The 24,706-nt window shown below is 38.0% G+C and overlaps 1 protein-coding gene across 3 annotated transcripts in view; it reads left to right on the top strand.

Annotated features, from left to right (window-relative positions):
- The window catches only part of phf14 (PHD finger protein 14), a 94,164-nt gene that overhangs the window by 12,933 nt on the left and 56,525 nt on the right, over window positions 1-24,706 (top strand). For all 3 annotated transcript variants that reach the window (XR_008648159.2, XM_055219605.2, XM_055219606.2), the window contains exons 5-11: window positions 2,254-2,413; window positions 3,406-3,517; window positions 4,959-5,096; window positions 10,872-11,018; window positions 11,227-11,497; window positions 13,521-13,627; window positions 17,864-17,959. Coding sequence is in view for 2 of the 3 variants with exons in the window: in XM_055219605.2 (XP_055075580.2) it covers window positions 2,254-2,413; window positions 3,406-3,517; window positions 4,959-5,096; window positions 10,872-11,018; window positions 11,227-11,497; window positions 13,521-13,627; window positions 17,864-17,959 (1,031 nt within the window). In the remaining variant the exon portion in view is untranslated. The remainder of the gene's footprint in view (window positions 1-2,253; window positions 2,414-3,405; window positions 3,518-4,958; window positions 5,097-10,871; window positions 11,019-11,226; window positions 11,498-13,520; window positions 13,628-17,863; window positions 17,960-24,706) is intronic.

Here is a 24,706-nt window from a genome sequence, read left to right on the forward strand (position 1 = left end):
TTGCCACCCTTATTGGTGGCACGGAGCACGTTTTCCGAGCGTAATAGGCGTCATGGTAACCTGATCAACGTGGTAATTGTCTTGGCAACCTGAGGAAATTAAGGGGACAGCATTAAAATGCTTTCACTGGCCCGGTGCTTTCATCTTTGACTTGTGATGCTACCATTTGATCCAGTGGTCTTATTATTAGCTTTGTGGGGAAAAAAGGTTTAGCAATGATTGTCCTGGCTCGAAATGAGGTGGAGGTGGTGCTATCCTAATGCACACATGCATGTGTACCGTGGCTGAAGAAAGAAAATGACAATTTATTTTATTTCATAAAACATACATTTAATACAACATAACAGCTAATGTGTTCCTTTATTGTAAACAGCAAAGTTATATAACATAAAAGCAAATAATTATAAGTTAAGCTTTTCCTTTACAGTTAGAGTTATACACGGTCATAGACATCATCTGTTTATCTTGCTGTCTTTCTTTCCTCCACTCTTGACAAACTCCTTTTACAACCTTTATTAGTTAAAGGTGAAAAATCAGTTTAACTTGGCATAGATAACTAATAATGGTGCATGTACACAAGCCGCTGTAGAGGCGGTAAAAACGCGCTATTCACACGTAGTTGGACGCTTGAACATTTGAGTTTACCCGCTTCATTCGTGCGTGAAATTCTAGTCATTTGAGACATTCACACGGAATTTTGCGTCATGGGAGGGGCTTCTGCGACTCCGCTGAGACTCTGCTCGCTTCCTGTAATCACGTTACTACTACTGCAAGGTCCTGATTGGTTAAAGCAGCGCGGAAATCTGTAGAGAAGTTCAGATTTTTCAACTCGCGCGTTTCATGCCGCAAAGCTCAATTTGCGTGGAACGGGGCGTGCCTTCTATGTGTTCCGTGCCATTCGCCCAGCACCACGCCGCAGGATGCCTTATCGCGTCTTTGCATTGACTTAACATGTAAATCACTCGCGCTTGCCGCCTCTACCGCATCTGGTGTGAACCCTGCATAAGAGCTCTGTACATGGTAATGGCATATCATGAGCCTTGAATGCGTTTGTTTCCTCATTTTTATGTAAACCTTGTGCATACAAAAGAATGCTGGAAAACAGGCATCTCAACATAACACGGACTGTGACGTCACAGTCGAAATGTACGCCTCAACATTAAATCAATTACAGAGTTGTTCAAATGCTAAAAATGAAGTTGTGACTGCTAATTTAGCATTACATATTAATTAATGCTTTATGCTAGCATTTAGGCTAAAGTTCTACTATTGACTTTACAGTTAACGTACCACTCAGAAACGTTCATTAACAATCTGCAAACAATTAGTTGTTCCTCAAAATCTGTATATTTGTCTGATACAGGCTTAAACATATAAGGTCTGTTTACTAATGTGAGCTACTGGCATGAGCCTCAGAGCAGAGCAATCAGAGCAGAGCTCAAGATTATTATTCATGACCTTTCCAAATAGGGCAAAAATAGACAATTCTTTCAAAGGACAAATCCTAGGGTTGTAAATGGACATGTAAAAATGTTTCTAGATAACTTTTGCTCTTAATAAAGTTACATACCTTCTATGTAAATATCAAAGAACAATTTAACATATTATTTCATTGTATTCTTTGGTACCTTTAATTTAATAAACAGTTCTGTTAAGATCCTAATTCTTTGCTTGATCTAATAAAGATAGTGTTAAATAATGATATTCATTTATCATATGATGCCTTTATACGAAATATTATTTCCTCTCCTCTCCTTTTTAAACTATTTTATAGCCAAATTGAGTTAAACTAGCAGCTAAAGCTTTTATTATTGCTTTTATACCTCACGCCAATCAAAACTAAATGATTTTGTAGAGAATGAACTAAATGTTAACTTGTAACTTGTCAAAAGTTTTTACAATAATTTGCATTGTTAAGTCCTCACTCACTTCACTCACTGATCCCTGAATGATTCACTGATTGATTCGTTTGGTGAATGAATCGTTTAAACCGTTAATTAAAACGAATCAGTTCAAACGAATCATTGTTATCAAAAGACGCCTGCCTCCAAATTCTTTACGCAGAAAAAACATTTGCATGTGCATGAGTCTGATGGAAGTGGATAGGCTACATTGTATAAACTGCATTGTTATCCTATCATTTGATTGTTTTGTGTTCAAATTTGTGCATAGCAATAAAACCTTCACAACACCCGAACCTGCCTTAGAAAAAATAACATAACACATTTTTTGTTATTTCAAATTTTTTCGTAGGTTGCTATGGTGTTGATGGCGAAAGTGACTCTATCATGAGCTCGACTTCTGAGAACTCAACAGAACCGTGGTTCTGTGATGCTTGCAAGAACGGCATCACGCCCAGTTGTGAACTCTGCCCAAGTCAGGACGGAATCTTCAAGGAGACTGACGCAGGGAGGTGCGTTTCATCCGGCACTTGGTCTGAAATCACATTTTATCATCATTAGCAGATTCATTAAAGCATCAGCCATCCTTGTCAAACCTTTTAATGTGCAAATTGCTTCCTTACAGTTTTACATGGCATTTACATTTGCCAGATGATTTTATCCAAAACAACTTTGTGCCTTCAAGCTATACTTTTTATTAGTTTTTGTGTTCCTTTGGGAATCAAACCCACAACCTTTCTGCTACCAATTGAGCTACAGAAATAGGCCAAAGCCTACTTTCATCTTGGGAGGGGTGCTACTCTGTCAAACCTGTGATGAAGTTAATGCATTATCCATCACTTCATTTCTGTTATTGTATAATTAAACTTTTTATAAATGCATTCTACATAGAGGTGCTGGGAAGATGCTATGCATCTGCAAGACATGGAAACATATGAAATGAGGGACAGGTATGTGCAGGATGGCCCAAGAATCAGCGAAGAAGAGGAAAAATGTTGGGTAGGTTAAGAAGCGAAGGATAGGACTGAGAGAGAAAGAGAGAGAGAGAGAGAGAGAGAGAGAGAGAGAGAGGCACATGAAGCGTGAAGACTCAAGCCACGTTATCAGTGATAGTGCTCCTCAGCCCGCCTGCACCCAAATTTACTACTTCACTAGAGCATGAAAAACACAGCAAATTAAAGTGTGGAGACTGCGCTCACCGTAGATGGATATCTTTATATTGGACTTTGGATTCTTCTTCCCAAAGTCTGCATTTGAAATTTTGACACACGAAATGGTCAAGTTAGAGCATATTTGAACCCTCTATTAAGGATTTCTTTACTTTAGAAATGGTCCAAAGAAATCTTTGGAGTATGGTGGTTAGGTTTTAGCAGTTCAAGTGGTTAACCATGTCCTCTGAATGAACTTCAGTCCAATCACAAGTTCTGTTCTGCAACACGTATAGTTGTGAAAAGCAGGCCAAGGTGTGACATGAATATTTAACTTTACTACTTTTCCGTTAAAGGTGGGTGCACGTGGTCTGTGCCCTTTACGTTCCCGGGGTCGCATTTGGGGATATCGACAAACTGCGGCCAGTAACGCTCACGGAGATGAACTACTCAAAGTACGGAGCCAAGGCAAGTGACAACACTTATAACTGTAACTAACAGTTAAGTAATAAACAAGCATATAATTTAAGTGAAGAATAAATGTTCACTTACTCCAGGAACAGGGTGTCACCCTTATATAACTTTTAATATTTATTAAAATATATTTATATTGACTGCATGGCATAATCACGCTTTTAATGGTTTTTATGTGTTATTTAAAAACAATTAAAATCTGCTTTCTGATAAATGACATGATGTTCTTCACTCACTTTGAGCAAAAGACATCTTTCGCTTTCCGCCTAGGAATTCTGTCGACTGTAGACATTTTGACATTTACTCTATCTGACATTTTTTTATGTGTCAGTAAGTCAGAAGAGGTTCCTTTTACTAGGGAGCAAATTACTTTAGAAGCACTTGAAAAGCTTTCTGTAATGGTTTGTGCTGTACATGTGAAAAGAAATTACTCTTGGAGAAAGGCTATTATTATTTTAATTTTGAACTCCAGTAATTGGAGAAAGTCAAATAGGCTTTTAGAGCCTGTTGTCCAGCTTATCTTAAATATAGAACTATAGACCCTTTTAGAGCCTACGTCACGATTGCATCACAGAGCAAGCTGGAGGCAAAACAAAGGGAAAACTGGAGGCGGCTAATACAAATCAGCATAGAGTCGCCTACAAAAGGAACGCAAATGTCATGATGTTGTATTAGTACAGGCTCCAGTTTTAAATTTTATGGCATACCTGCTGCCACTGCCAGGCAAAACGACAACAGCTGTGGTTAAACGCAATAAAACACAGTTTGTATCATGTCCGCGCCAATCCAGCACATAGGTAAAGACATCTAATGATTTATAGCCCCTCAATTTCTCTTTAATATACACACTCGGTTTCTCTATGGGATGGGTGCGAATATTAGGCCATTAACTTTAACTGGAGGTAATCCCGTCACATAATCCATCCGTTTAGTCAGCGTGTACGGGTCAGCCAGTCTGGTTCCGTCCATTAAAAGTTAACTTTTTTAAATGGCATTCACACTCCTGGACCATTTGATTGTATTTTTAACATGAGCTTTATCATTAACATTAGCTTACATGAACTAACAATACTTCAATAGCAGTTATTGATCTTAGTTCATGTAGTTCAATTTTAGCATTTACTAATATATTTTTAGTAATATTATTTCAACGTTTGGTTTACCTCGCTTGACTTTGGGAATAGAAATAATCTGAAAGTCATTAGTAAGACAAGAATAAAAACTGAGGTCAGCATGTCAAGCTTTTTTGTGTTGTTTCAAAATATTGTAAAATGCACAGTTAGACTTAGGGCAAATGAAACCATAATGTTCTTTAATATAAAAGTCAAACAATCTGAATGTAGGGTTGTTTTTTATGTTAGATGAGTGTGGTTACAGTTTTCTACCATTCACTTGTACCGAAGTGTGATAACGGCCTTGGGTTTATGGTTTGCAGGAGTGCAGTCTGTGCGAGGACGGGCGGTTTGCTCGTACGGGTGTCTGCATCAGCTGTGATGCAGGAATGTGCCGCTCATTCTTCCACGTGACGTGTGCGCAGCGGGAAGGGCTGCTCTCCGAGGCTGCTGCAGAAGAGGTCAGTGATATGCAGTTTTCGTGTTAAATAGATTAACCCCAGATATATTATGTTTTTTGTAAAGATACTGATTATTTGATATATATTAGGTATTTGATAGGGTCAATTTTTTTTATACAGATAATAAGAAAGCAATATGACATATGTATTGTGAATCTGATTCCACGTAACTTCATGTCATTTTAAAAGTATGTCAGACTTTGTCTTTACATTTGAGTGTTTTTTCTTTATGAACTGACCGATTGATTAAAAATCCAAATATTGACCCTATCACTAGTATTTGAGGTATATTTTAGCTCCTTGTTACTTTAAAGCAAGTTCAGTGACACTTCATTATGTTAAGCATTTCTGTCCAACCACTGTAAACAATTTTCAAATGTTATATATCATCAAGAATGGCATTCATTGATGCTCATCCCAAATGTTACATTTCTACATCAAGTAGTTTGTAAGGGGATTTCTCTCAGATCAATGAACAGGCATTTATAAATATAAATATAAACAAATATAAATTAAATATACACTACAGTAAACATTGGAATATACTTGACAGATATTTTATTTATGATATTAAAAATATTTTTATCGGAGGTATGTTTAAATGTTTGAAATTACTTGAAGAGTATAATTTATATATAATATAATATAATATAATATAATATAATATAATATAATATAATATAATATAATATAATATAATATAATATAATATAATATAATATATAATTGTGTCCATATATTTTTTTCATTAGTAAATAAAAAAATTATAATTAAGATATAACTAAGAAAAAGTAGCTAGAATGAGCCCATAACAGTTCAAAATGTATTCAATATTGTTTAAAAAGCATCTCGGGGTAAAACATCAAGCCCCATTGCTTGATAAAATGCCAAGAGTATGATTTTATAAATTATAGGCAAAGGGTGGCTACTTTAAAGATGCTAAAATATATAAGTTTTAATTTATTTTGTGTGCTTTTATTCAAGACGAGTTTTGACGAGTTTACTATTATTCTCAAATGTGAAAAAAACGAAAAATTGTGAACTGTTTCAAAACAGTTGTGTGTATTTGCTAATAATGTCAAATAAAGCAATATCATATTGTCCTGGCCTTTAGTAATAAAAAGCAGTTTGTGATGTGTTTGTTTTCCCATGGGTCTGTCTTAGCTGACTATGTGAGTGGTGTGGTTTTATTAAAACAGCACTTAAGCTGCTTTGAGTTTGTCATCATCTCCTTTTCTGAGTTAGCCTGTATTATAGTTATTATGTCAGTGATATTTCACGAAGGTAGTCACAGAGTGTTATGTTTAGTAAATCCCTTTTTACACAGAGATTACGGAAAATGCGTCCGGGAATTTTCCAGGATCGTTTGATTTTTGGTTCATTCACACTCAGGCCTGGCGCCATGGGGGGCAAAGGGGGGCATATCCCCCCAGAGAGAATTTGTTGTCTTAACAGACGTAAATTAAAGGCAGAGTCCACGATGTTTGAAAAACGCTTTGGAAAAGGAGACGGGCCGACTACCAAAACACACTTATAGCCAATCAGCAGTAAGGAGCGTGTCTACTAACCGACATACTTGCCGGGTTGCGTATGTGTGGGGCGGGTCTATCAACAGAAGGTCCAGATTCTATTGGGGTAGGGGCGTGTTTGTTTAGGTGATTTCAAATATCAACATTGGCTTTCAAACATCATGGACTCCCCCTTTAAAGCATTATTGGAGAGATAAATTCAGTCATATACTTTGATATTACCAGGGGTGCACATAACTGGTGCGCAGGTGTGCATGCGCAATTAAAATAAAAAATGCGCACCAGACACTGCTCTAAAAGGCGCTTTTGCGTACTGCTAGAATTGGGGGGATTGCTCCGTGCATCATTGGTAAGATAATTATTACAAATGCCCTCCTAGTTATGTCACCAATAAAACCATTGTTAATTTTCGTCAATGATGACAGCATGTAGGATGTCGGTGCTTTGAATAGTGTGAGTACTTAGGCAGCATCTCCAGGTGCTCCTTTGAGAACCAGGACAAAAATGTTATGTGCACCCCTGGATATAACGATTTGGCTGATAATGTGTATAACTGAATTTATCCTATGACTGCAACTAGCTAATCTCATGCGAATGGCTTCAGCGCGCAAATAAAAACAAGCCTACAGAAATGTGCAGTGGAATTCAGGACCTAGGTGGCATTTCCCTGATGTTTCATCCTGTGAGGTTTTAAACATTTGTTTCTTAAATGGAACTTACACAAGTTTAGGAATATCGGAATATCAATCCTGGTTAAGTTTCATAAATAAAGTCTGATTTATCTTCGCAGTTCGCTTTTGAAAAATGCCCCCCTAGTTATGTCATCCCGACTTCGGGCCTGTTCACGCTGCCAATGATTTTCCGGAATCTGTGCTTACATTCACACACATACCGTAAAGACACTTGACGTATTTAAAGTTCTGCACTTGGTAGGTTTTTTCCACAGCATCTGTAGTTTGTAAAGTTTAAAATATTAAATTAAGTGTACATTTTTGTTTTTTGACAAGATCATAAGGACCGAGTTCTGTCATGTCCTCAGCTTTAGCACAGATAGTGACGTGTTCTCTGATCTGTGCTTCAGTCCAGTTTGCCGACATTTCTCGATGTGAAAGTTGCATCTGCATTTAAATCCTGGTGTCAAAGAGCTAAACCATAACTTCTTGTTGCGATTACACACGCGTCCCCACTATGGCACGCACCTTACAACATTGTTTCTGCCTCTTGTTCACACAGGATGCATTCAGTGAATGTTACGGCAATGTTACTAGGTCCTCTTAACGGGAACAATCCGAGCATTTATGTTTGTTTTCACGCACATTGTAAAAAAAATTAGAAATTACAGTGTTACTTGCAGCTGGTTGCCGGTAACTTACCGTAGATTTAAATTTGGCAAGAGTTTGTTCAGAGTTAAATAAATTTTAAATATTGACAAGTCTTTATATTTACAGAATAAAACTATACAATAACAGCCTCATGGGAACCAGAAATCATCATCAATCTTTTTCTGTTTTTTGCTTCAGATTTTGTTTCCCAGAATGCTTTGCATGACGCTGTTATTTTAGTTTTGCTCTGTAAAGACGAGGACTTGTAAATGTTTAACGTTCATTTAACTTTGAACAAAATGTTGCCAGTAAATAACATACATTTAAATCTATGGTAAGTTACCGGCAACCAGCTGCAAGTAACACTGTAATTTCTACGGATTTTTTTTTACAGTGTAGAAGCCTCTCTGCAAATTTTACGGAAATTTGCTGTAACCAAAGTGCTGTGTGAATGGGGTTTAAAAGTGTAATCTTAAGTTTAATTTTGACAATTGAACAAAAAAACATTCGTACAGTCAAGTGGGTCCAGTTAGATTGGTATTGGTTGTAGTTTATATTGATTCATTACCAATACTTCGGTCTTAAATTGATACCCAAGTTAAAAAAATTATGTAACCATACCAACATGTTTGCTGTGTCCCTGTGTACCTCTGGACATGTACATTTTAATTTCAAATCCATGAGTTTATCGAACAGATACACAGAACAGCTGAAAGAGAGTAAGAGCGAAGGCTCTGAGCACCAGGTCAGCCAGTCGAACAAATTCCCAGCCCAGGCCGTGGTCACAGGCCATCAGCCTCACGGCTCAAATATGCAGTCCATATTGGAGAACCATATGATGGTGTCGTTCAGTGCAGATAAACACTGGCGAAAGTGCCTACTCACCGCAATCCACTTAATCCAGTCAGCTGTGCAAAAGGCCTCATATCAACAGGTGAGTGGGCTGATAGCATCCAGCGAGACACCTTAAGCCTAAACGATTCTGCGGATGACAGAAAATGGCCGTGCTTCCATCTGCCCCGGAGGGAGGGGTGAAAACGTATGCTTGTGATGGGAAAATGTACGCTTGGAGGAGAAACTTGCTGCCAATGTCTGTAAAACTGCAGTTATAGCATCACGTTGTTTATATAGGTTGTTTATATAAATTCTGTAGAAGGCTGTTTCTGAGAAAGGCAGACTGGCAGTTCCCTTCTATTCCTGGAAAAAACGCCTTTTTCCAACTTCGTTTGCTCCGGCGTTCTCTACAAAATGTAACTTGTCCTTTAAAAAGGGAGGGGAATTGTCGCAAGGGTTTTGTGGACAACTATTTGTCACAGCTATCGGAAAATGCACAGACACCGATGGGCCATAAAACTCGAGCGCAGGGCGTCATTATCACACCGGCCAGAAGATGTGAGCCTGTATTTCAGAAGATACCTCAATCTCCCCTTTAACCAAATCATACATTAGAATTATCAGGTGTGAGGGTGCGCAAGCACACAGAATTGAATCTGGAGCAAATGTGATGCGGGTACAATAATGAGGTATTTGAGAAGATGGAGAAGTCTTGAATACCTAAATCAAATCACCAAGAGATTGTGTTCTTAAAGGCTTAAACATTAGATTAAAATATGTCCTGCTCCAAAGCTAGGTTTATTTGTTTTCCATCATCTTATATACCTCATTTTATACCAGATTATTTTATAATACTTAGTAGTTGCAAAGCAGATATCTGTATTTGTTTTAACATGTTTAAAAGCATTGTTTATTAAATAAAGTTTTTAATTTAAAGAGAAGACAAAAGCAATAAGCCATAAGAGGGCATGCTTTACAGTGATTTTACTGATACACTAAGGTGTTGTCTTGGATGCAGTGCAAACTAGATACAAATTTCAACTAGGGATGCTCACATTGACCGTTTAACCGTTAACCAAAGGTAAGAATTTATGACCGATTAACATTATCAGTTAAAATAAAAAAAAATGCACAAATTATTGCTGCCCTGATAAAGTAATCATTTGTATTAAAAATTCGTTTGTATGTGTGTTTGGAATCTGAACGGAGACGCGCGCGTGTCCGTGCAAGATGACGCGGTCCGTCTCGCGCACATCCGGACAGACGTTCGCTGATGGTCTCTGACCCTGTCCATAAACTTCTCTCTTTTTGCACAAACGGAGAAAGACGACGCAAAAGCAAAACTTTCTGAAAAGCATCCTGCTTTAGAAATGACCACTGTGGTAGATGAAACGGAGACAATCTGCCCTTTTTGGATATTAATCCTCTGGACTGATTTTGGCTTTTTAATAAGGTAATGTTGCGTGAATATCTGATAATGTATGAATCCTGGTTCTGTTGTTGATCTGTCGCTGCTGTTTGCACGTTCAAATTAAATCTTTTGTTTTTACTAGTTCACAGACAATCGTCAACTGTATTTTTACTGAATGACAATTTCATATTAAAATCTTATAAGTTACCGGTTAATGTTCGGTTTAGAAGCTACGGTTGTTGGTCGGGAAAATTAACTGATATGAGCATCCCTAATTTCAACATATTATTATCTTTGTGTTTTCGTGACACTGCGCATTTGAGGTGAAAATGTGATTTTGGTGGGAAGCGGCTTTAAAAGTGACATAATGTAATAATAGGCTCTGTCTCTCCAGAGCAACCTGAGATTGAGTGTCTTACTCAAGGGCACAATGGTGATGACCTATCATGGCTCACTCCTTATGGGGATTGAGCCAGCAATCTTCCAGCAACCATCCCTGAGATTTAACCACTACACCATGCCTCATCTGTCAACTACATGTGTAGTTCTGTTTAGCATTGTTGATGACAAGTGATGATTTGATGACTTTAAAGGTTTTATCTTTTTGTGTTTTATCATGAAACAGGGGTCTGTTGGGTGTCTGTGTCTTATTTTAGTGTCTTGTCTTTTTTATCCACAGGACATTGCAGATCCATTTTTTGCCTACTGCAAACAACACGCTGACCGTTTTGATAGGAAATGGAAAAGGAAGAACTATCTGGCCCTGCAGTCCTACTGCAAAGTGTCCTTGCAGGAGAGAGAGAAGCAACTCACGCCTGAAGCTCAGGTCAGAACCATCAGAAGTTTGTTTTTTTTGTCCCGAAAGCTGATTTCCTGTTCTTATTTTGTGACTCTAGTCTAGTCTAATAGTTACAATAAAGTTGTAGCTAAAATTCAGAGATGTAACATGCATAGTACTAGATGCACAAATAACACATAATAGTATATAGTGTTTATCTTTACTTTTTGGTTGTTTATGATTTCCTGTTTCGTAGGCTCGAATCACCACCCGGCTCCAGCAGTACAGAGCAAAGGCAGAGCTGTCCCGAAATACTAGACCTCAGGCATGGGTGCCCCGAGAGAAGCTTCCCCGGGCACTCACCTCTAGTGCTTCAGCCATTCGTAAGCTGATGCGTAAAGCAGAGCTCATGGGTATCAGCACAGACATCTTCCCTGTGGACACGTCAGATACCAGCGCAAGCCTGGATGGCCGTCGTAAACACAAACAGCCCGCCCTCACTGCAGATTTTGTTAACTACTACCTGGGTATGAGTTTCTGAAAAAACGTCTGAGCTTTCCAAAAAACAAAGTCCATGTTTTTCACCATATGAGCAGATTAAAACACTGCTTTATGGTTTAGGCTTGTTTGTAACACAGAGCTTTCCATTTTACAATCCAAAATTATATCTGCTGTCACCTTAAGTTACTTTCAGTTGCCATAGATGTTCTGTCGGTTTGTCAGTTCGTTCACAGCTTTGATCGAGGGGCAACCTTCCGATCTCTGGCGAAGCCAATAGACCTTTTGCGAGTCAACGTCACAGTTATGTCACGCGCGCAATGTGGTGGCAGAAAAACTGTGGAAATGAATGAGACACGAGTGAAAGCGAACAATATAACTCACTAGAAAATGTGTTGTTGTGCTGTTGAGTCTCAGAATAGGAATGCCAAAATAGATGACCTTCATTTTTATATAGTATACCGTCGTCGAAGACACCATTTGAAGATAAACGTAGGTGTTTATGGTTGCAATAAGCCTTCAACCGGACAGACTGGAGTGATGAAATCATCTAAAAATCTTTTAATAATTTGAATAGAAAATAATTAGAGAAGATATCCGGTGTTCTATCGAAGTCTGTTCCCTCTATGTGTCTCTTGTAGTGTTTTTATCACGTTACGTTTATAATTTATTTAGAAAGATTAAAGATTTGAATGGGTTCACAATATCAATAATATTACCATTTATTAAAGTTTTCATATTTTTTTCGTTTTCTATTACTATTTTTTACCTTCTATCTTAGTCTATGTTTTCTTCCTGTTTGTTCTAAATTATGATGTTTACTAATAAATATATAAACAGAGCACAAACACACACACACGATGTAGTGTTAATAATATATAAACAGGCCTTTACCAATTAATTTGTATGTAAACATAATAGTTTTAGAACACCGTCCTGAGGAAGGTGATATTTTCAAGCCACTGGATTGGTGGACAAAAAACTGAAGCTGATTTACTCTAATGCTACGTACACACCAAACGCGTAGCATCGCTTTGCTCACTCTAGCTTACTTGCAAGATTTAACTTTGTGTCATGTGAATTTTTTGCTTTAGTTGAATATTTTTAACTTGCGCAAAGGTGCGTTTAAGGCAAATAGCGCGTGTTTTTGCGGCAATCATATTGCAAAATTTGCGTCATTCGCATCGCACCGCGCGAGGATGCTTCTGATAGCGTCTTTGCATTGACTACTCGCGCAAATCGTTGATCTTGCGTTTGGTGGGCATGCCCCATAAGGGAAGCGGGCAACACTGTCGCTGCCACAACCTTCTTAAACCTGATGCCATTAATCCGAATGCATCATTGATGCCCAGGTGTTCTAAAATGTCCTGCGTGCCAGGGTGTGGGAACAACACTGGTTTTAAACTGTTGCGTGCCTAACCACCTCTCTAGTGCAAGGAAAAGCACGCAATGCGCACGTTAATGTAAAACAATAATTTAAAACTATAATGGACAAACATGACAACTACGTCATGAAGGGCTGCTCTTGGTCATATGTCTGACTATCGTCGATAGACGTCTGATTATCGTCTATCGGCACAATCTTAATTCGTTATTTTTGCTCTGCTGTTTAATGACATTTGTAGAAATTACACACCTTAACATTGCATTTTGACCTAGCTTCTAAAAATATTTTGCCGTTTTCATTTGAATGAAAAAACACGCAGTGATACATTTGTAGCATTTGCAGGTTACTGTCCCTGACACGCTTGAATCTAACCACAGTATCAGAGAGCGAGTGCAAGACATGCATCCCATTCTGTAGCCTTGCAGCTAGGCACTTGCCCTCCAGATGAGTGATGCTAAGAGCAGATGTGTGGAGTAACCTTGGGCACACACTCCATTAGGTTCCTGCAGGAGGCCTACTCTCTATCAGTGCACTTTCTCTTTTCTTTTTTTCCCAACGCGCTCCTGTTTTTATTCTAACTTTCTCCCTCAATCTTCCATTGATATACCTTTTCTGTACTAGATACCAATCTCTGTATCGATTTGTTCATGTCTGTTGGTATTCAGAGCGGAACATGAGGATGATTCAGATCCAGGACAACATCGTGGAGCAGAAGAACCTTAAAGACAAGCTGGAGAGCGAGCAGGAAAAGTTGCACATGGAGTACAATAAGGTTTGTCTACCCACAACACTCTAGGCTTTTCAAAGCATCTGTTTTGTACATTAGGACTCGTCCAAAGCAGATTTGTTTTTGCCACTGGTGCTCAAGCAGAAGCACGTACACAAAGAAATAACAGCACGCTTGAGTGTTTGGAAAAGCTACTAAATAACACCAATTATGCTTTATTCTTTACATTTACTATACAACTGTGAAATCTGCTATATGCCAGACCGACCGCAGAGAGAAAAAAAACATCCTGTATAAAAAGCTTATTATTGGTAATAAAAAAAGACAAAAGTAGCAAAAAAAATCAGAAATTAACATATATATTTGTGATATTACTTTGAATAATGACCAAAAAATAGTGTAAGCCTCAGTTTACTCATGAAAATATTGATCAGCTTATGTATGCACTGTAAAAACAGTGGTCAAATGTTGTTTAGTCGCAAAACATGAAAGAACCAATGTTTGCAATTTGCCGCCATATTTCGTTTGTACAGTTTGATGAGTTTGACATACTGATTGAATTAACAACACTGATTCTAGCTGTATTCTAATCCGATTAGACAAGAACCATCTGATTGACATGTAAGGGGCGGTTCACATTTCGCACTTTTTGCGCACGCAAAATCGTAATTTTCAATGGAGATGCACTGCAAACGCGCTAAAATAGAGAGTGATAGCAGCGACAAAAAATGTCAACTTTTCAGAATGCCGTGTCCGCACCGCAGGTACTGTTACAAGAACCAACCAGTCAGCTTCACCATTTACATTATGTCAATTAAACTTTGAACGAACTTCAATTTTAAAACAATGCATGGAGGCACAAGGCACACGATACAGGAGCGCAACCACCCAAGCGCGTTGGAAAGAAGGAGGAAAGCAGCACGGTGGCGTTTTCCACTTAGATTCAGATGCTAAATATGAACTGCCCCTAAAACAACCAAACTCAGTTCGCTTGTTGCATGTTTTAAAAGTTTGTGTAGTCATAAACTAATTGAATGATTTAAAATGAAATCTAATACATAGACTAGCATTTTAGTTCTGCTTTCTGTATTCACTTTCTATTATATTCTTCCTATACACAATCTCTTGAAGTAAATTTGGTTTCCTAAGTAAGGAATCGAATGAAAGCGAATAGAGGAAACTGCAGAAATTAATGTGGCATCCAGTCTTTATGCGCCACATGTATTGAGCGTTATTAATGGAGTGTGTGTTGTTAATTACATCACTCAACATGCATTTACACAATAACGGCCTTGGAAAGAGACGCAGAGAAAATCAGCATCGGTGAAAAGTTCACTGCTTATCTAAAAGTCTAAAAGTGTGCTAGATTGTTGTTCATTGGTGTGCAGTAGTTTGGAAACAGACCTTCTAAATGTAAAAAATGTGTATGTAAAAATCTTAAACTACATAGTGGTGATTTCCTGGAACAGGGATTAGTTTAAGACAGGACTAGGCCTTTTGAGGCAAAACAAAGGGCACTGATGTATTTTAAGATGTCAGTACTAGTTGTTTTCAGTTTGGACATCTTTTATATTTATTTTAGTTTAGGACTAGTCTAATCCCTGTCTGGGAAACCACCCCATAATGTATAATTGTTATTGCATTGGTAACAAAATAATACAGGTGGCAGGTACACAGCATAATTTACAAGATAATAATTTAAGGAAAACGCAAAGAACCACTTTGTAAAAGTCATAACTCTCATAATAATTCCAGGTGAGCTTTGTCTGCCAAGTTGCCTATGAATCACACATCTTCTAAAAACGACCTAAAAGAGACACCGTTTTGGAATCCATTTAGCTGATCTCCGGGTCTGGCGCTACCACTTTTAGCATAGCTTAGCATAATCCATTGAATCTGATTAAAGCAATAAACCCCAAGAAGCAGTGGGTTACCAGTGCATTTTATAACAGCTAAGGGGCGTTGTTAGGCACGACGCGAAGCGGACTGCCTAAACCCCCTTAGCTGTTACAAAATGCACCGGCAACCCAACGCTTCGAGGGGTTCATTGCGTTTATAAAACGGTTACTTCATATGCATAACGTTAGCGGGGTTTTATAAAATAAAACACAAATAAGTTGTAATTATATTAGTATAAATACTCTTCCGCCAAACAAAGTAGTTCCTCAGAATCAAGTGTGACTGAAACAGAGCGCAGTTCTCAACCAACAGAGATGCAGCAAAGACACAATGAAAATATGATTTAAGACTGTGGTGTTTATTTTTATAAATCAACATTCATCTAATTTATACATTAACATTTATATCGTGCAACTGTTGAAGTGATGATCAAATATGCTTGGAAGCATGCTTAACTTTTTCCCCGTCAGCGTTTTTTTAAGTTGCCACCCAGTTTTAGTTGAATGTCTTACAGAAAAATTATCTTCTTTAAATAAACATAATAAAAATAAAATATCAAATGAAAGAACAGTCCATCCGCTTTCCAACAACATCAAAAAACGTTTCATCCTACCTTCATTTGTTGTCTTATCAGTTATCACCTCTCAAATTTTCAGCTGAATGCGGAGATAATTCCATTTTTGTGAATAACTTTGTAAGAGATCAGATTCAGAGCCTGATCAAAACACACGCTAAATCCACCACAACGCTGTTGTGTCGAGTGAATGCCTCAGTGTTTAAGTTGGGTAAGATTGCCATCTTGTGGATAATAGCGGAAATATCAATAAGACAAAAAAAAACTTCAGAGAATGTTTTCTCTTTATTGACGAAATGTTTTATTTATTGACATTTATCTGGATATCGCCATAATTGTGCAAATGTAGAAAAATTAAAAAATGATTAAAGACTGTGGTGTTTATTTTCATAAATCAGTACGCAGCAACAGTGGCGCAATGATACTTGTGATGCGGTCTGAACCATGGGTTTATCGGGGTATTTTATCACGGCTTAGAACGCGTTTCAACCAATCAGAATGAAGAACCAGAACGAGCCGTTTTATAATAGACCATTAGCATCACGCTAAAAAATAACCAAAGAGTTTAGCTTTTTTCCTATGTAAAACTTGACTCATCTGTAGTTACATTGTGTACTAAAACCAACGGAAAATTAAAGGTTGCGATTTTCTAGGCAGATATGCCTGCAGGAGGCACAATGATATAATGCAGCAGCCGAAAATAGTCCCCTAAGCAACTTTCAATGGCAGGGGACTATTTTCGGGTAGTGCGTAATATCACTACAACTGCTGCAGCCATGTTACAGCAGCAAAGTCCTTGATTATAATGCCAAAATGAAAGTATAGTCCCAGCCATATCTGCCTAGAAAACCGCAACTTTTAATTTTCTGTTGGTCTTAGTACACGATGTAACTACAGAAGAGTCAAGTGTTAAATAGGAAAAATATCCAAACTCTTAGGTTATTTTAAGCGCAGTGCTAATAGTCTAATCAGATTCAATAGATTATGCTAAGCTATGCTAAAAGTGGTAGCACCAGATCCAGCTGAATGGATTCCAAAATGGTAAAAATCAAATGTTCAGTTCTATGGGAGCTGGAAAATTAGCGTATTTTCAAAAAAAGTGGAGTGTCTCTTTAAGACCAGATAAGTTTATTCATTCTTGAGTTCATTACAAAGTTAGTTCTGAGAAAAGTTCAAGCATCATTAATGTTATTGTAATATATTAAAGTTGGTAAACTACATAAATGTGTGCCCAAAGACATTTTTTGACCACTGTTTGTGTTTATAATCGAATTATTGTGACAAATTGCATTGTTATTGTGTTATCATATAAACAGTTATAATGTGGTGTGTGTGGAGAGAGAGAAGCCAGTTTTAAATGTTAGCTGAAGCACCTCACATGGAGCCTCATCTTCACAGACAGTAGAGATAAGAGGCCGCTCTCTGTAGTTTCGTTTCACACACCCATAATAACATCACCTCTGCACTTTTTCCTCTCATCATCGTCTTTATCAAACGCTGCCTGACGCTTATCTACTGTCTGGAGCTGAGAGTGGCCCTTACGTGGAGAAATGCCACAGTGATGTGTACGTGTAAGAGAGAGAGCGGCAGAAAAAGGGACTGTAATGTCAACAGTGTATTTTCAACACTTTGCTCACACTCTGAATCTGTTTTTCTTTAGTATGTAATTTATTGTTTAACTAAAATCATTTTGGTTTGTGTACACCTATGCGTGTGTTCAACTTCTGTTTGTGTGTGCAGTAATAGACAGAACAGCCTAGCTTGTCCTTGTCTTATCTCCCGCCTTGCTGCGGTTTTATCTGACACAGCTGTGTGAGTCTCTGGAGGACCTGCAGAATGTCAATGGCCAGATGAGGACCGAGGGCCAGGCCATATGGAGCACGATGGGAGGGATTCTTGGACAGGTACGGCTTACCTTCAACTGCCTCATTTTGCTATCCACTGTCCATCTTCATTTCGCCTCTCTCTCCCCCAACCTCATCCTATCCTTGATCCAGTTGTACGCCTCATCTATCTGTCACAGCTTCAGTGAATTTCCAGACCTCCCTGAAACAATCTCTGAAACAAACCATGCACTTCATTTAAGTGTACAAATCGTGTTGATATGCTTTAAAGAGGTTGCTTTTTTCTTTCAAAGTATTTTGTTTGTCCCTGAAGGCCAGCTAGAATTTAAAATTGACCTATAAAGTTAAACAGAGTTCATTTATGCAAATAAATTTTGTTAGCAATTGTTAACCTTTTGATGAGAAACTGCTGCGTCATTTATGGTATTGTTCATCAGGGCAGATCAAGTTGGAAAGTACCGAAAAGGCATTGAGATGCAGACATGATCATGGCATCATAAGCATGATGATTTCTGAATGAATGAGTTTCCATGAATAATTTGTGTGAAAGGGGTGATTAATTTATTTTTAATCGCAGAAATTATGTGTATTATTTCACGATAACAACCTGCTGCCTGTACATTATCCCGCTTATTACATGGATATTTACCTCATAATTAAAGTAATATTGATTCATTTTTAACGAATACAAACCTTTTACTTTCGGTTTTAAGATAAGACAAGACGTTCCAATGTCACAAACACACTATTTGGCTAATCATTTGTCAATATAATGTCATATATGAAGAGATTGGTTCCAAAAGGGAATAAACACCATTACAAAAAAATAGTTACCACCAAAATCAGTATATCCGCCGTGTTATTCTGTCATCTTTTCTCCCTTTTTTCCAAACCGTGACAAACGCCAGTCCTCCTTCTCTTTAGAATGCAATAAATCCACTAACCAATCACAGCGCACCATTCCACACATTGTAAACAATAACGGCGGCGCATTGAATACACACAAAATCCTAGTTTTCCTCATCTACTTTGTACTTCATGATCAACAAACAAACAAAAACAAAATAATAATTTTGATGGCATGGATAAACCTGTGGTGATTTTCTGTGGCGGGGAAGAAACGTAAGCCATCAAAATCGAAAAATTTACGTGAGAGGCACTTGGGTGAATGCCAGCGTTGCTTGTTCTCACACGACAGCATCAACTTCTCTTGTGCTAACACATTGACCCCAGGGGGTTTTATGAAAAACTTTCCATTATTTTACTCGAAATCTACGAAAATCGAGCAGGACCAAAATCTTTTTTTATAGCTGATCGCTAGTGTTGTAGTTCTCGAGACCGGTCTCAGTCTCAAGACCACTTTTTAGAGGACTATGAATTTTATTTCAAGACCGTTCAAGACCACAACTGAAGGCACATCACAAATTTATTTTTTATCATTAATTTTATACAGTTAATCAGTTTATACAATTTTATTATTTATTCATATTTGACATATTATGTTGGCATTGTTTAAGCATTGTTTAAATTTCTCCCAATGACAATTTTTCTACTTTTATTACTAAAAACACCTGCATTGTGTTAAGTGGATGGCAAGCCATGGAAAGACAGTTCAGAATAAATGGTTAAGTTGATTTCAGCTCTTTAGTGTTTGTTCACTTTTATTTGCTTATAGACAAAGATAAATTCCCACATATATGCAATGCATTTGATTGTTTTATCAACTTCTCTGATGGCATACACGCACGCAAACAAAAAAGAAGTGCCTAATCATACTCCACATTTTGTCATGAGTGTTTTAATGCAGTGACTTGCACTAGTCTTGGTCTTGACTTGGTCTCGACCCTTTAAAGTCTTGATCTTGTCTCGACCTCGGCCTGTCTTGGTCATGACTTGGTCTTGGTTTAGGTGGTCTTGACTACAACACTACTGATCGCTGTCAAAAAAAAGTTCAGCGCCGACGTCCCAAGGATGACAGCAGCAATGACAGTGCTATTAATATGACGAAGTGAAATTAATGTTTATTCTTTTAAATCAGTGTATATCACTAGTCAACTATATGAATATAACATGGCAAAGATAATAGGGGTTATTCGATCTACGACATCAATGTTCGCGGCGGCCATATTGTTGACATAGAACTGTCAGTCTGTCAATTGACAAGCGAGGCAGCGTGGGTATTATGCATGGTATTATCGGTTTAATTTTTTTAAAGCGCGATGGTGTGTGGTGTAATACACGGATGTTCTAACAACAGCAAAAAGAACCCCGGAATTAGTTTTTATGCGATCCGACTGTCAGAAAACATTGAAAGGAAGGAGACAGAGGAGTTGAACCAGCGAAGGAAAGACTCCCAACAGCAAAGTCTGTCCACATCATTTTACCACAGGTAACGTTAGGGATATATGCCTCACAGCCAAGTCTGTCCCCATAATTTGATCACATATGGTTAGCTGTAAGCAGTGGCTGAAACTGCTCTTTCAAATAAGCTGCCATAAATTGAGCCTGTTATTAAATTAGTATTAATAACGAACATAATAATAGGTCTGGCATTGATACTAGGTAGGGAATAAGGGCCGTTCACATTATAATGATAACTATAAAAAATATAGTTTTGAAAATCGTTTTATGTTAAACAGAATAGCGGAGCTCACACCAAAACTATAACGATACAGATACAATGAATGACATCATTGGGATCACTTTCTGAGCGATTTTTCCCACCTGATGAAGGATAAACCATTGATAGCATTAAAATCTATTTGAACTTCAAGTGCACGAGCACTTAAAATGACAGTGAAGCATGCTGAGGTCTATAACATTAGATTACCTGCAGTTGCTGTGAAAATTGACTACGTAATGTTTTTTAATCTATTACATTAACTAACTGTTGTGCCAAAAGGTAAGAGATTACACAAACTAGATTCACTGTTTAGAGTTACGCGAAACGCAGCGTGTTGAGGACATCTGCAAACGTTTTTATTACAAGCAATATTAAAGGCAAGTGATTTGCGCGAGTGCCGTGATGTGGACGATGATATAGTTATCGTTATAGTTATCGTTATAATGTGAACGGCCCTTCAGTGCTTGTATGATGAATGCGGATACTGTATGAACGATATAGTTATAAATATCCGGATAAGTTACGGCTAGCAATAAGGACGGATCTTTACTTAAGGCTATTGGGTCTATTTGATATGGTTCCACAATAATCAAGCTCATCTTCTCTTAATACAGACGAGATGAAGCCATTAGGCTACTGCTCCCCTCGCCTCAAATCTACATGCGGCTAGGCGCAGGACAGATGTCATGTCAACAAGATGGCCGCGGTTAACGACTTCCGGTGTTTGCGAATAAGCCCTATTGCACATTTATATATTGATTCAATAGATTTATAGCATTTTGGAAAACAAACTTTTTAATTGAAAATTATGGATTTGAATTTTTTATGTTATTATAAGCTAAAGATGCTATGTGTAAGTTTGTAACAGAAAATTGTGGTTTTCATTTTGTCACTTTCTTGTTATAGAAAACATATTTTTACCCAAATTAGTTATTTGCAGTATCCCTGCTTGCGTTATTAATTATTTGCAGATAAAACCAGTTACTGTGTGTTGTTTTGAGTGTTGTTATCTGGTAATAACAAACCTGCAGATGTTGTGACTGGCCCATCAGAATCAAGCATTCCAATGATCCATGTAATAAATTAATTTAATCATTTTCCATTACAGCTTATTAACATCTAATTTACAGTAATAAACTGTGAAGTGATTTGAATTAACTCTTTAAAGTAATAAACACATCTTAACTGTTCATGTTTGTGGTTCGGTACACAGTTTCTTTCCGTAGAATCTTTTTTTGACTTCATAGCGAAAGAGTTTAAAGAGAACAGAAATCTTCATCCTGAATTTTTTTTCACCCGGGTAATGAGCTGTGATTGAAAGAAATCTAGATTGTAGGCAGCACCCCACAGGGTAGACGGCGTCGAGGTAATTCTCTTCACTGTAATGGGCCTCCTGTTTGCGAAATTCTTTCATTTGCGCTAACTGATTGACCTGTCATTGGCCATGCACTCAGCCTCGACTCTAACAACTAAAAAGCCACCAAACTCTCCCTTGCTCACTATGGCAACCACATCACCAAGGTGCGTCACCATGGGTGACGGTCACTTAATGAGTGTGAAAATGTGAAGGTCTGAAATGTTCTGTAGATCTCTCTTTTTGTCTAACAGTCTGTACCTAGAATGCCATTTAGCAGGATATGCGCCAAAACCAAAATGCCATTGGTAACGGCAACAGTGAACAGCATTGTAAGGGTTTTTAATAAATGTTTCGAACGGTTGTCAAAGTTCAGCTGTTAAAATGTACATTGTTTAATACGCATACATATAGCTACTTAGAGATGCGGATTAGTGTAGTGCCAATAGGACAGGTGATATACCTTCAGATAGGCTACAAGGCCACAATTGGCTTGCAGAGAGTGAGGTTGTCACTTAGGAGATATCACCAGTCAACTGTATTTTGTCACCTTGTTAATCTCTATGGTGCACACAGGAGGAGTGAAATTAAAGACATGAAGATGGGACATCTAGGTGGTGACCTAAAACAAAGCATCAGTCAGCACTACCGCACACGTTATCTTGCACCTTTCATCGACTCGTGATACCACAGAACAGACAACCATTTGTATGCACAAATGTGCAACTGCTTAAAACTTAATTTGCGTTGAGTAGCCGGTTACCCGATGTGAGAGTGTGTAAGACGGTTAATTAAAAGGATCTTTTAAAACGTCCTCTCGCCAGATAAATGCCGCAATAATGGAGCGAGCAGGTAGAAGGATGCAGGGAAAGCAGAGTGGTCTGGAAAAGAGAGAGCCAGTGAATCTACAATGATGGTCATAAATCACATAATTAGAAAACGTGCGCTGCTTAAGTAGCAACATCAGTCAAGGCGCCCTGCTCTTTTGTGTCATCTATCTACTACATTTTCATTCCCTATCAGTCATTGGCGTCTGCTCATAACCCTCAAATTATTGATGTTCTCGAGAGACAGGCTCTCGTTTTTCGTGCCACCCTCAGCGAGGAATAAGTCTCACCAGAGCACTTTGAAATGGGGTGCAATAATAAAAAGTATTTTTGCTAGTGCAGGGATTTTATCTCCTTCGCAAACATAAAGGCTTTTGACATCAGGTACAAATTTGGTGGTGTGAAAAACTTACATTCCTATATTGGGCTAGCAGCAGGTTGTTTTTTTTATTGTCTTATTTAGATGCTAACTATTTATTTAAATTTCTTAACTTGTGTTCGAAGCAAAATATGGACGTTAGACAACTTAAATAAGTTTGGTACAAATGGTGTTTGTGAATATTTTATACTTTGTGTCATTTACTTGCATTGGCATGCTCCAGTTTTCAGAGCTTTGGATGTGCTTCACTAAGCCGATTAAAGTTTCATTATTACAAACATTAGGTTTCATAACGGGCCATTCAAACCCCCAATTTCATACGGCCTTAAAACAACATTTTTGTGATTTCTGTGACTTATTGTTTCTCATTCAGTACACAAATCGAATGAAACTGAATTCTTCTGACACACATTGTGAGTATTTTTACTTTTGTTCTTTAGTCACATCGGACATAATGTGAACAAGCATGACTTGTTACCGAGTCTTCACTAGGTTTTCTTCTCTAATATTTGTTAAAGAGTAACTAAACCCTAAACCAACTTTTTTTAGTTAATGATCTGTAAGAATGATGCTTTATTAGTGCTGTTCATTGATTTTAGTAACTTTTTTGACATTTGGATATATAGTGTTTCAATACTGCAATATATGGTGTTAAAACGTCTGAGTGCTGCCCTCTTCAGGATGAACGGTGGCTACTGCAGTTGAATTTTCCTATTGGATGTTGGGTCCAAAAAATGACTCGTGACGTAAGCAGGTTCAAGCTCACCACGCCCTTGTTACGATCTCACCACACACTTGGTACGAGCTTAGTTCGTCCCTTCTATCTCCGTTGGGATCTGCCCATTTTCTTGCATTTTTCAAATATTGTCAGTGGGTGGAGTCAGGCTCTGACCGGGGTTTTAGTTACGCTTTAAGCTTTCATCACATTAGCTTTTTTGTATTTACCTCAGGTTATCATGCGGACATTGTTATGTGCATAAAACGAAACATTGTGGACCTCCCAGGCAATGCGATCCCTTTGGAAATTGCATCAGTTTTGTGACCCCTTCTAGTGTACCACTGGGATCTCCACAATCTACGCGAGACGATAAAGTCTGTCTGGTTCCCTCAGCAGATGGCCAGCCGCCTGTTCGTCTGTTTTTCTCAGGCTTTTTTGTGTTCTTAGGCAAACACCTTTCTTCTCTAAAAAAAAAATAAATCCACTGAAATGTTGTGAATTGTACAGTCCCCCTGAGTTTGCAAGGTTTGGAGCCTGGCACCTCCTCATTCCCCACTCTGCCCCGCTCTAATCCCTGTGGTGCGGTGGAAAGGGACCGTCATCACGGGCACACTGAACTGAGAGCGCCCAGATTAGAGAGGCTCTGGAGGGAAGCTGGTCTGTGTTGCTGTGTGACCGGCTCCTACGAGATAATTTTTCTAATTAACCCAGACAGAAAAGATGCAGCTTAAACGTATAGACAGAAAATCAAGAAACTTTTTCTTCTGTAGTTGCTGTCCTCTTCCCAAACTCCTCTTCCTCACTGCTTCAATAGCAATAACAGTAAATATATCCTATTAATGTACATATGCACTGTATGTATAAGGGGTCTTATCTTTTAATTTAACTTGTTTTATTGTTGCTTAT

The sequence above is a fragment of the Misgurnus anguillicaudatus genome, chromosome 20, assembly GCF_027580225.2.
Source record: "Misgurnus anguillicaudatus chromosome 20, ASM2758022v2, whole genome shotgun sequence".
NCBI lineage: Eukaryota > Metazoa > Chordata > Actinopteri > Cypriniformes > Cobitidae > Misgurnus > Misgurnus anguillicaudatus.